This window comes from Pseudonaja textilis, chromosome 4 (assembly GCF_049901715.1).
Source record: "Pseudonaja textilis isolate UNSWEBS1 chromosome 4, rPseTex1.2, whole genome shotgun sequence".
In the NCBI taxonomy this organism is placed as follows: domain Eukaryota; kingdom Metazoa; phylum Chordata; class Lepidosauria; order Squamata; family Elapidae; genus Pseudonaja; species Pseudonaja textilis.
Genome location: NC_141993.1, coordinates 27,338,867 through 27,351,343, shown reverse-complemented (window position 1 = coordinate 27,351,343; position 12,477 = coordinate 27,338,867). Strand labels below are relative to the sequence as shown.

Here is a 12,477-nt window from a genome sequence, read left to right as displayed (position 1 = left end):
GTTTCAGGTGTGGCTCGGTATAAATAAAGAGTCCAGATATTTGCCTCAATAAGCTTTATGCGTTTATTTAGCTGAATAAAGATTTCTCCCTCAAAGCAAGAGGGAACCCTGAACTCACCTTGACACTCATATTTACATGTTTTCAACATTGTCCACTTCTTCACCCAGAAGGACTGGCACACCCCACCCAGACAAGCTGGCACACTCTAGAGGTACATAAATAGTCATCCTTCTCCCTTGGAGGACTTCCAAGGACATTGGGCGTTTCCTGAGGAACTATTCATGACCTTGAAGGCCTGCAGAGGCAATGGTGCCTTAGGCACATATGCTCCCTCAAGACTGTCAAAAGAAATATTAGATTCCTGGTGAACAGGTCAACGACCATAAGAAAGAATATTTATCAATCTGAACTCACATTTGGTTAGTTCAACACATCCTGAAGAACATCCCTTCCTTCCATTTCAAGTGTCAAAACAACTAATGACTGTATTTGTGTCAGCGTTAGCAGTGGCATAGCATTCTGAAATGTATCTGGAGACAGATGTTCAGTTTAAGGATGCAGAATTTAATAGAACTGCTAAGGAAATCAGGAAATTTCTCTTAGCTCATTTATCCATTAGCAATTTACAATAATTCAGGCTTTAGCACAAGATTCCTTTGAGACTGAAGCGGTTTATAAGTCTCGTTTATTTATTTTATTTTATTTATCAAATTTAAAGACCACACATCTCACTCTGAGTGACTAATACATGAATAATCCATTGTCCCAACATAAAAAGAGCCGTGATGGAGGAATGGTTAAAATGCTGTATTGCAGGCTACTTCTGCTGACTGCCAACTGCCAGCAATTCGGCAGTTCGATTCTCACCAGGCTCAAGGTTGACTCAGCCTTCCATCCTTCCAAGGTCAATAAAATGATGAGCCAGATTGTTGGAAGCAATGTGCTGACTCTGTAAACTGCTAAGAGGGGGCTATAGAGCATTGTGAAGTGGTATATAAATATAAATGTTTTTGCTATTACTATAACAGTAATGAGGACAGTTCTACAACACTTCAATACAAGTGAAGCCCCTTCAGTAGTGGAAAAATGGCATTAAGCTGATAAGTTTCATTTTACTTCATTAAGCTTTCCCAGTTTAATATAGTTATATCATTACAATTCTATAATAAAAACACCTCAATTTAAGGTAAGTTTAAGGAAATACAGGTAGTCCTTGACTTATGATCACAATTACCCCACCACTTATGTTGCTAAGTGACACAGTTAACTGAGTTTTGCCCAGTTTTATAAACTTTCTTGCCACAGTTGTTAAGTGAATCACTGCAGTTGTCAAATTAATGACACAGTTGTTAAGTGAATCTTGCTTGCCCATTGATTTTGCTTGTCAGAGAGTCACAAAAGGTGATCAAAAGACCCTGGGACACTGCAACTGTCATAAATATGAGTCAAGCGTCTGAATTTTGCCAAGCGTCTGAATTTTGATCAAATGACCATAGAGAATACTCTCACGGTCATAAGTGTGAAAATGATCATAAGTTACATTTTTCAGCACTGTTGTAACTCTGAACAGTCATGAAATGAATTGTTGTAAACCAAGGCCTACTGTATATCCAATTTCCACACGTCCATCAAAAACATAGGAAATTGCAATATAAAAACACCATCTTATATCCACAGCACATAAACTGGGAAGACTTGAAAGTTGTTATGACTTTAAAAGTCAGAATCCATGAAACCAATTCACTTTGATTTTTTCAGGTTAACAGTACATTATGCCAGCATCTATCCTGACAAACTTCCAACAGACTAAACCTGTCCAGTCATTGAACTTGAGTAAAAAGTTACGTTTTTGAACTTATACGATCTATAGTGCTACCTCCTCATATCATTTGCTATAAGAACTGTGCAAGTTGAAACTCAATAATAGTGACACCACATATTTACCAGTCCTAGGATTTACACAAATCTATGTTACTATCAGTGGTGCGATTCAACTAGTGTAACGACTGGTTTGGTAAGTGCTCACGCATGTGCACAACATTTAGAAAAGACCATTTTTAGCTATAATACTTACCTTCTACTACATCCCCAGTGAGTAAAACAGCTGATGTTGGCAAACCCCTCTGCTGTGTGAATAAGCTGTGCTCAAAACAAGGAAATAAAGCACAGGAAAAGGGATGGGGCAGGTAGGCAGGGCAAAACAATCACCAGAACTACCAGTTCACCCGAACCAGTCCAAACCGGTACAATCCCACCCCGGTAACTATTCTAACTAACATATCTTACACACAACACTAGTCACTGTCTTATTTCAAAACAAAACAAAAAGTTCCTTCCTCAATTAAATAGTATAACGAGAGCATGGATCATTTTCATCCATGTTTAATATCACTACTGTTCATAAATCCAGTTGCAGATATTTTAAGTTCTTAATTCTTTTTTCTAGAATTCAAGTTTTCCCTTCCCTATTCCAAAAGGACAATGGTGTGCTGTTTTTGTAGTCTTGCCATCTCTCTTATTTTCATTATCTTCTTAACTAATTATTGAACAAAGCAGAGTCTGAAACAGATTGAGGGTGTCTACAGTTATTTACCTTCAAACAGTAGTAAATCTTGCAACTTCTAGGCTATAAATTTTAATTGAAAAATGAAGAGAAAGTCATAGCTGCTTAACAGTATTGATGCAAAGGAGAGAGAACAATATATTCTGGAACAGATTTCAGATGTGTGATGTAGCAGGCACACAAAAACTTTATAATAATGTTCCTGTTTTGGGATGTCAATTCAACTAGAGGATGCAAAGTAAAAGAGATGTTTCAAACAAACCAAATAAAGCAACATATCTTAATGTTAAAATATATGTGAAATAATTAGGGTGGGAGAGTCAGACACTGAGTGTGTTGTACAGTAAATTTCATAAGTGAAGAAAACAACCTAGTAGCGTGAACAATTTCTGAATTATTAGTGATTGCGTGGATCAAAATTTAGTATCTAGCAGAACCTGGTTGCTAGCTGAGATTCACTGCAGCCAATCTGTTCCTCATTTCAGTGAAATGTTTAGCATTCTTTGCATCCTGAAAATATACATATATTCATATTTAACATAGAGAGAGAGCAACAGCAATGACTCTTTGAAAGCCCATCTCCCACTCATGAAACTGATTTCTCAGTTGCTCCAAGAGGTCTCAGTAACCTTTGCAACAATTCTAAATTGGTAGGTGAACCGTCCCCCAAAATTAGATCAAAGAGATGGTCAACACTGCACAGCCTTGACTTACAACAGTGATAGGCAAGATCCATCTTCACCTAACATCTCTAAAATGTTCTAATGAAGTTCTAATATTCCTATGGAAGCTTAATGCAACAGGCTAGAGCAGCCTTTGTAAGCCGAAAAATGGGCCTGTTTCATCACTTCCGGTATTTCCGGAAATACTGGAAGTGATGAAACAGGCCTGTTTTTCAGCCTACAAAGGCTGCAGAGGCTTCCCTCCAGTTTCTAGGAGGCTGAAAAAGGCATGAAAATCAGCATGCGCAGTGAGGTAAGCTTGTCTGGGGCTCGTATGCCCACACAAATGGTTCTGCATGTCACCTGTGACATGTGTGCCATAGGTTCACCATCACAGGACTAGGAGATTGTGAGTTCCATTCCTGCCTTAGTCATTAAACCACCTTTGGGCCATTTTCTCTCAGCCCTAAGAAGGAGGCAATGGCAAACCATTTCTGAAATGTTGCCAAGAAAACTGCAGGGACTAGTCCAACAGTGATCAATGATCCATACCAATGTCATCAGATGGTTATATGATCTTTTTTTGTCTCAGGGCTTAATAGACACATGAGAGTGGAAACACAAATGACGGAGTGGGGAAAAAATGATGGGAGATGCAGCAACATTGAACTTTATCATTCAGATGCAACTTGGGGGAAAGATTTAGGAGTTATTCTAAAAGCTCTCAGGGATGTATACATGTTGTAATGTTTTACATTAAATTTCTTATGATTTTCCTTAAAGATATGTAGAAATTGTTCATTATCTACAAAAGCTCTCTAGAGCAGGGGTCTCCAACCTTGGCAACTTTAAGAGCTTTGCTGGCTGAGGAATTCTGGGAGTTGAAGTCCACAGGTCTTAAAGTTGCCAAGGTTGGAGACCCCTGCTCTAGAGGTACATAATTCCTGGAGAGTGAAAATGAGGTTTCAGAACATCCTCCTCCAAACTCCTATGGTACAGATCTGTGGGATTTCAACTCCCAAAATACACAGCATATAATATTTGAGTATTTCAGGAAATGTAGTGCTAATATCTGGACAACATCTAATTAAGGAAGGTTTAATTTATCAGTGGCCTTGATTTGTAATTATAGAATCCATTCTGTCACATTTTCCCAAACCTTTTTTCTTGGATCTTAAATAAGAGGTAAGGATTTGTCTATGGGAAATCTTAATTGTGAAATTGCTTGATGGTGTTATTTTTTTTTTATTGTATGACTGAACCCAGCATCTCCAAAATGCTAAAAATAAATGTGGGTGTGAACATTATGGTCCCACTCACTTGAAAGTCATCACGCTGCTAGCAGCCTTGTGGTCCCTGAGTAGGGCATGGAGTGAAAGTGTTCCCCACTTCAGTGTTTCTTTTCATTCCAATACAGACAAGAATTTCATGCTGATTTTGCACTGGAAAAAATGCTTCTAAAATAATGCAGTTGAGCAAACGCCTGCCAGGAATTCTTTCTGCGTATTACAGCATATTTGAACCGGGCTATACATAAGGTGAGAGCCAATTGGATGTAGTGGTTAAAGCATCAGCTAGAATTTGGGAATCCGTAAGTTCTAATTCCACCTTAGGCACAAAGCCAGCAGGATAACCTTGGGCGAGTCACTCTCTTTCAGCCCTAGAAAGCAGGTTATGACAACATACTTCAGAAATCTTGCCAAGAAAACTACAGATACTGTCCAGGCAATTATCAGAAGTTAATCCTGACTTAAAGATAACAAAAAACAAAAATAACAATGAGATAAGTTTGGGTGGGCCAGAATGTGTAAAATAATTGCACTGACTTTTGTTAGATATACAACTTTGGAAGGAGGAAGGAAGCGGGGAAGTAGATGGATCAGTCAAAACAAAAAGTTTCCTTGTGGAAACCAAGGTCATCCAAACAGGTACCGAGTGAAGGAAGAGAGGAGTGACCAAGCAGTCTCCCAGCTACTTTCATTGGACAATGTGACTGATGACATCTGGGAAGGGAAATATTTGCTCTTTTAATTAGGGGGAAACTGCGGGAACTTTTAGAATTGCTTTTCACTAGCTGTGTTGAAATGATGTATCCAATAAACATGTTCTTTGAGGAATCTACCTGCCTCAGAGTTCTGCTTTTGGTGGATGCGTTACTCGGAATGCTGATACTGAGACTTTTAGAGCAGCAGCAGCATTCTGGGTTCTGTGATTAGAAGAGAAGAGAAAGGGGCTTAAGAATGGCATGATTGATAGTATTCCAAAGCAATGCCTGCAGCCTCTCTGATAGGGATGCATTGGGATATTTCTACTGGATTTTTTTTTGGGGGGGGGGGTTGTCTGCATAGCCTCCTGCCACACCTAATTCATTTTCAGATCTGGTCTTTCTTTCGCTGGCTTCTTTTCATATACCATTCCATTCTTGGACATTTATCCTGCTGATGTAAATCCTGGTTACATAATTCCTTTCCAACATTCCATTGGATTAGAAAGAATTACTCCCCCTGAAAATGATAGGCCTGAATCTAAATAAGAATAATAGAACAACTGAGTTGGAAGGGACCTTGGGGGTCTTCTAATAGTCCAACCATCTGCTCAAGCTGGTGACCCTATACCAGTGGTGGTTAACCTTTTTGGGCTCCTGTGCCCAAAATTGCGCGCACACCAGAGCTCACGCACACGCCTGCCAGCACCCAGAATGCAATACGCCCCCTCTTCCCATGCCCCCTGCACATGCACATGCAATCCCCCCCTTATCTGCACTGCACCTCACAGCTGATGTTTTGGCTCGTTTGAGGCCTTTTCCGGCCTCCCAGAGGCTTGGAAAAAGCCTCTGCTTTTCAGGCCTAATTATAGGCCCATTTTGTCATGTCCGGTATTACAGGAAGTGACAAAATGGGCCTATAATTCATCCTGAAAAGCTTTGAGAGGCCAAAAAAGGCCTCAAACAAACCAAAAAAATCAGCTGTGAGGCACGCACATGTGCAGTGAGGTAAGTTTTCCTGTGGCTCGCTTGCCAGCACAAATGGCTCTGCGTGCCACTTGTGGCATGCGTGCCATAGGTTCACCATCAACGGCCCTATACCATTTCAGACAAGAGGCTGTCTAATCTTTTCCTAAAAGAAAATTTCCAAAAAGTTTTCTTTCAATGGGCACGAGACGCTTCTCACCAGGACATCTTCTGGATGCTTTGTTCTCAGTGATACTATTTAGATCATCCAAAAAAAAATACTTCTTTCACTGACTAACTTAATAACTTTACTTAAAAACTTTAATTACATTATTAATTTTCCTTCCCCCCAAATATGTAGTTGAAATAACAGACTTTACTTCCAGTTTCAGTGGATTCAGAGTTCCAAGTCAGAATGAATCCTGCAGGGTGAAGAGGTCTAATTGATTACAAGAGATTTTGTTAATGACTGTGGCCTGAAACAAAGCATGTGATTGATTCAGTGTTTGCCAAGCTCAGAACTCAATCACTCTTTAGTCTTCAAATCATTTGATTGTAAATGCCACTACCAATATTTTTAAAATGCAGCTTGAAGATCTCAGCTGGTCACACACTGAAACTATCAGAGACCACCATCTTTCTTACTATTGGAGAAGAATTTTGACAGAAATGTTCATTAATCAAGTCTTTGGATGGGAAGCGGCCTGGCCTTTTCTAGGGTGCCTGCAAGCAGCAACCTGTGGAAATACCCTGATTATTAATTTCCTGCATGAAACAGAAATTGAAATAGATGTCTTACAAAACTCTCTCCAGCTTTATGATTGACCGCATGACCATCAGTTTGATTATTGATTACTTATTGCTGAGCTTATATGCTGACCAACCAGTAGTAACTCTGAGCCAATGATGTACTCTAGAAATTATGTTAAACTTCCATTGCTCTTCAGATCTCAAAAGAGATAAATTTATCTCAGAGATTCCTGCAGTCAATTGCTATAAAGGTTTATTTGGGAAAGAAACGGGGCTGTTTGAGTTGGCTTTCTCATGCACAGATATAAAGAGAGAGGAAAACACAGAGAAAAAGAAGAAAACAGGGTGTGATTCACACCCTCTGGTGTCAACTTATGATGCTGGGACTGTGTGTGTGAACTGAACTAAGTAACCATGTGGGAAAGGGCTAATGGCATGCATATTTCCTTCACACTTCCTGCTTGCAGGATGCTGATTAGCTCAGAATGGATCTGTCTCTGCATTTTCCTAACTCAGACACAATTCCCAGCCATTTAACAAGTAGCTCCAATAACTCTGGATGGATGAGATCAAAGGAACTATCATTCATTCTCAAGTATCTTTGGCCAACTGTTACCTGCCAATGTATTGGAACAATTATTCTGAGAAAATGTGTTCAAGGTAATAGACTCCAGGTATTATTAAGTTGCAGCTCACATAGAAGTCTCTCCATCAGTGGTGGGCAGCTGCTGGTTTGAACTAGTTCTACTGAACCAGTATGAACGACGATCACTTAGCCCTGCCCTATCCTGTCTTACATTTCCTTTTTTTGCAGTTCAACTGATTCATGCAGCAAAGTGGATAACCGCACCTCAGCTGTTCTACTTACCAGGGAAGGATAGAAGGAGAGCTGGAGAAATTCAAACTGGTGTTTATTGAAAGTTGCATGTGCAAAGCTTGCACTCACAGAACCGGTTGTTTAACCGGTTGCAGCCCACCACTGCTCTCCATGCATATCAAAGGCCTCCAATGCAGGAAAATTCCATTCTACCTAACAACGTGTAACAATGGGGAAACTCCTTGTTGCTCAGTGTTAAATTGTGCATGAGACTGTATCACCTATACAAAACTTTATGATCAAAGAGTTTGTAAAAGTGTCAGATTTAATCAAAAATGATCCAAACATTGTACTTATATTTGCTTAAAAATAAATCCAATTGTAATTTACAGGAATTCTTTCCAAATGAAAAAAAAAAGAACTGAAACAGTTATTTCTGATGAGTATATGAACCACAGATTTATGACTCATGACTTGTGTATGAAAATATTAGCAAAATTCCTTTAACCTTGGCAATAAAACTATCTATCTATCTATCTATCTATCTATCCATACACATACACACACACACACATTACCGTAAACTTTTGGTTGTAATTCTTTAAAGTTGTCCTTCTCTGGCAGGCATACTGGGAAATGCAAGTTCTGTCAATATCTGGAGTAGCAGAATGATCTTCCTCTACCTAAATAGATGTGGGAGGGAGATACCATTGGTCAATCCAACAAGTCAGAGAACAAAGGTTTCAAACCATTTCAAATGAGTATCCGAATCTGTTATAAGTATATTTTTTCCACCATCACCTCCAACCACATTCACATTAAAGTGGATACAGATAAAGCTCTTCCTTGTTGACATTTTTTTTTAAGATTCACGGGACAAGCTCAACATATATAGCCCAGGCTCCGTGCACATAATTCATAATTTGCTTTCAATGCAGGACCTACAAAATTATAGGAAATAGAAAGTTAGGTAGGACCTATTTATCCATTTGTTCATTCCTTTTGTTAATAAACAGAACATTTGGAAACTCCGACAAATGTTTTTCACAAGAGAGTAAAAACTTATTATTTATTTATTTGTTTGTTTGTTTATTAGAATTTGTCAAACAAAAATGAGAACAAGAATAAAAGAATAAAAATACAATGACAGGGCCAATAGGCACATTAGTGCACTTATGCGTGCCCCCTCTACTACACTTGTGTGTATAATGGGTGGGTATGTGTAGGCCTATGTATCGACCCAACCAACTAACAATAAATATGTGACCTTAAGGAGAAGCACAAACATTTTAAACGTACATATTCACGTTTTTATTCAGAGTGGCTTTTGCAAAGATAGATGTAATCAGAAAAATCATTGTTACTAAAGCTACTAAAAGGTGATCAGATTCAAATAAACATGCCTCTCCTTTTCTATGCAGTTTTTGCCCCCAAAGGCTAATGTTGTAAATATTTTCATTCCAGTGCAAATTCCCAACATTTCATATTACTAGTCTAAACAAGTACTCCAACAAATACTGCTGTTCATATGTGGGCTTTTGAGAGGCCCTGTAGAACTTGCACATTGAGCTAAACCGTTTTTTTTTTAATCTGATCTAGTAATTGTCATCTTATTAAAGAATATCATCCTGCAAACATTAAGTGGACAAAAAGAAGAATTATATACAGTTTTTATTTTGAGTTAAGCAATCAGGACTATCCTCAATTTGCTTTTTATTATTCCCCTCTTTTCCTTTTCTTGTAATTTTTTTCAGTCTTGAATTCTCATCAAGTCTCTGCCTTGAAATACAATAATATTTCCTTGATTTAGACAGAATTGTTTTGAGGAAAGAGGAAAAGTTAATATAGGGAAATCTGATGTAACAGAAACTTCGTACTTCTGCGTTAAAGTTACAAATATATTATCCTATACATTTGTACTTGTAGGAGCAATACCCAGCTGGTTCTACACAAGCAGAATGATTAACAGAAATCTCAAATGAACTTTGTATAACCAAAACCCGAAGCAGAATTCATATAAAAATTATAATGAAATAAAAACAGGTAGAAGATACCCTGCTATGAATATGTTTAAAGCAGCTTGTGATGCTTCACTATCAGAATGAACTTAGTGTAGGCTATTTTGCCACCTCTAGAAATAAGGAAGAATTGAAGTAAAGGTTAATTGGTTTTTAAGGGTTTTCAAATTAATCCTGCTGTAATTTAATTGGAGCTACATGAAATAGACATTGCTTATGTTATGAACAGCTAATTTTAGATGAGGGTCAGTGACAAATATTGGATTCTGGTAGAGTGACGAGACTTGCCCACTGCAGGACACCCAAAAAGGTTACTCTTACCTAGGAGGTGAAAGAAAACTGCCATGATTTGATGCTACAAGTAGGCAGAAGAAAGCAAATTTAGGATATCAGCAGAGAAGAGCAAATTGTGTATTTAAAAAAGTATTTGTGTTCTCCACAATCAAGCTCCAATTATGTTTAGCTAGAAATGGTAATATAATTGATCTAAAACAAGGAAATGTTCAGGTAATCAAATAATTATAAAATTGGGGACATTCAAATGTCAGTTGAGGCAATAATGATTTCTTTAATTTATTCAACATACTTATCAGCTATCTTAGAGATTAAAAGAAAAGGGCTGTTGTGAGGATGTAGAATAATAAAACATATTGCCTGCACAAAGTCAGTACCGATAATTTATAACAGCCTGAAAATAAATCAAATTAAAATGGCTCAACCCACCCCAAATTAAAACAAATTCCATTCAGCATCTCATGAGCATCCATAAAAGGAAGCAATAAAGAGGGGGGGAAATCATTTGAGCTCTTTTAAGAGACTATGAAGGTGAGATCTGATACTCTCCTACATTTTCTACCATAGCAATCAAAATCTTTTTAGAAAAGTAAGTAATAAATAAGTCACGGAGGCACACACAGAGAGAGCATGAAGAAACAATCAAGAGCATTAAGCAATATGATGATATATACAGAAATAGGTTGTTTTAACTCACCTTTTGAACATGATCAATGAGGTGCTTAGCTGCACTCCACGGGACAATAAATTCTAGAACCTGGAACTTGCTAAGATGAACTGATTCTATATGCCAGGAGTTCCTAACCCTTGAGCCACAGCCCACTATTGGCCCATGACCCTTTCAGAACCGGGTCACGGAATCGGGAGGAGAGTGCATGTGTAGCTACACCTGTGCGAGCAGATCCTTTTGCTGCATTTGCTGTTCATGTTCACACATTGTTCTCATGGAACCATCCCCTTTCCCACTCGCCCCCACCGCCAGTCTGCAAAGCCAGAAACATTGGGAACCGCTGCTATATAGATGTCCAGAACCAAAGAGATATGTAAAGTATAGCCATTTTTGAAGACCACAGTGAGTATGGGCATTCAGGTGGGAAAAAGAAATCCACCAGATAACTGGTTCAAAATAGGAACCAGGTGGAACACACTGCCCACATCCCACAAGGTGGAAAACACTGCCCACATCCCCCAAAGCAAAACCGCTGGCTATGGTAGAAAGCTCTGAAGCCCCAGCACTAGCCCTTAGACTTATATACCTCTTCACAGTACTTTATAGCTCTCTCTAAGACTCAGCATATGGCCCCCAACTGTTATGTCCCTGGACCTTGAAGAAGTTCCCACCCAGGTCCGTTCACGCTGCAGGGGCAGCTGCCCCTTCTCATTGGCTGGGTTTCCCCAGCAGCCTGCTATAAAAGCAGGCTGCTGGGTCCAGCCCTTTCGCTGCGAGCCAGTTCCAGGCTGAGCAAGCACGTTCAGTCCTTGTAAATAAACCTTGTTGCACTAAGCCCTGGTTCAGCCTCTTATTTCCCATACTTAATACTGGCGACGAGGATGGGATGGCTACCAGAGGCAAGCTGCAACGCTGAATCACTAAAACGCTGATCCGAAGCCCAGAGAGAGAGCGGTCAGCCAAAATAAGGGCAAACGCTGACCGCAACCCAGAGAGAGCGATCAGCCCGAAATGAGAACGAACGCTGAATCACTAAAACGCTGATCCGCAGCCCAGAGAGAGAGCGATCAGCCAAAATAAGGGCAAACGCTGATCGCAACCCAGAGAGAAAGCGATCAGCAAACAAGCTAGTGAAAGTGAGAAGCGCCTGTAGCCGCTTGTTAGCATAAGCTACAGAGGAAGTGTAACGCTGCGAGCCGCAGCCGCTCGTGCCATTTAGGCGCGAAATTCAAACAGCTGTCAGCTGAAGCACATTCAAATACAACACAGCGTTGTATTACGAAATCACTAACGCCCACACAGGCGCGAATTTCAAAAGACGCTGCCAACGACCGTTGCAGTCTAAACACCTTCTGATCCCCAGAGAGAGAGAAGGGAATTGCGAAATTTCCCCAGAGCTGAAGTCACTTGCCTAGCACAGGCACTAAACCTCTACTGCTACCCCAGAGAGAGAGCACTTGCCTAGCACAGGCACTAAACCTCTACTGCTACCCAGAGAGAGAGCATTTTCCCCAACAGGTTAACCAGTAGACCCACAACATGAACTCCAATCCAGCCTTCCCAGCGTTCAAGCCGGATGAGGAGAAGTGGGAATCATACAAGAATCGGTTTAATCATTACATCGACGCCATTGGATTGGCTGATGCAGGGGAACACTGAAAGAAAGCATATTTCCTGACCTACTGTGGAGCCATCGTCTTCGATACAGCCACAGCTCTTGTGGCTCCACGTGAGTTAAAGAATGTCCCCTGG

General features: G+C 39.7%; 1 protein-coding gene across 2 annotated transcripts in view; it reads right to left on the bottom strand.

Annotated features, from left to right (window-relative positions):
• The window catches only part of DNTT (DNA nucleotidylexotransferase), a 228,977-nt gene that overhangs the window by 188,765 nt on the left and 27,735 nt on the right, over positions 1-12,477 (bottom strand). The window contains exons 4-5 of one of the 2 annotated variants that reach the window (XM_087932475.1): positions 10,539-10,565; positions 8,322-8,388 (exon numbers count right to left, since the gene is read on the bottom strand). In XM_087932475.1, coding sequence (XP_087788601.1) covers positions 8,322-8,388; positions 10,539-10,565 — 94 coding nt within the window. Of the gene's footprint in view, positions 1-8,321; positions 8,423-10,538; positions 10,566-12,477 lie in introns of both variants that reach the window. The other variant, XM_026710513.2, reaches the window with a different exon arrangement.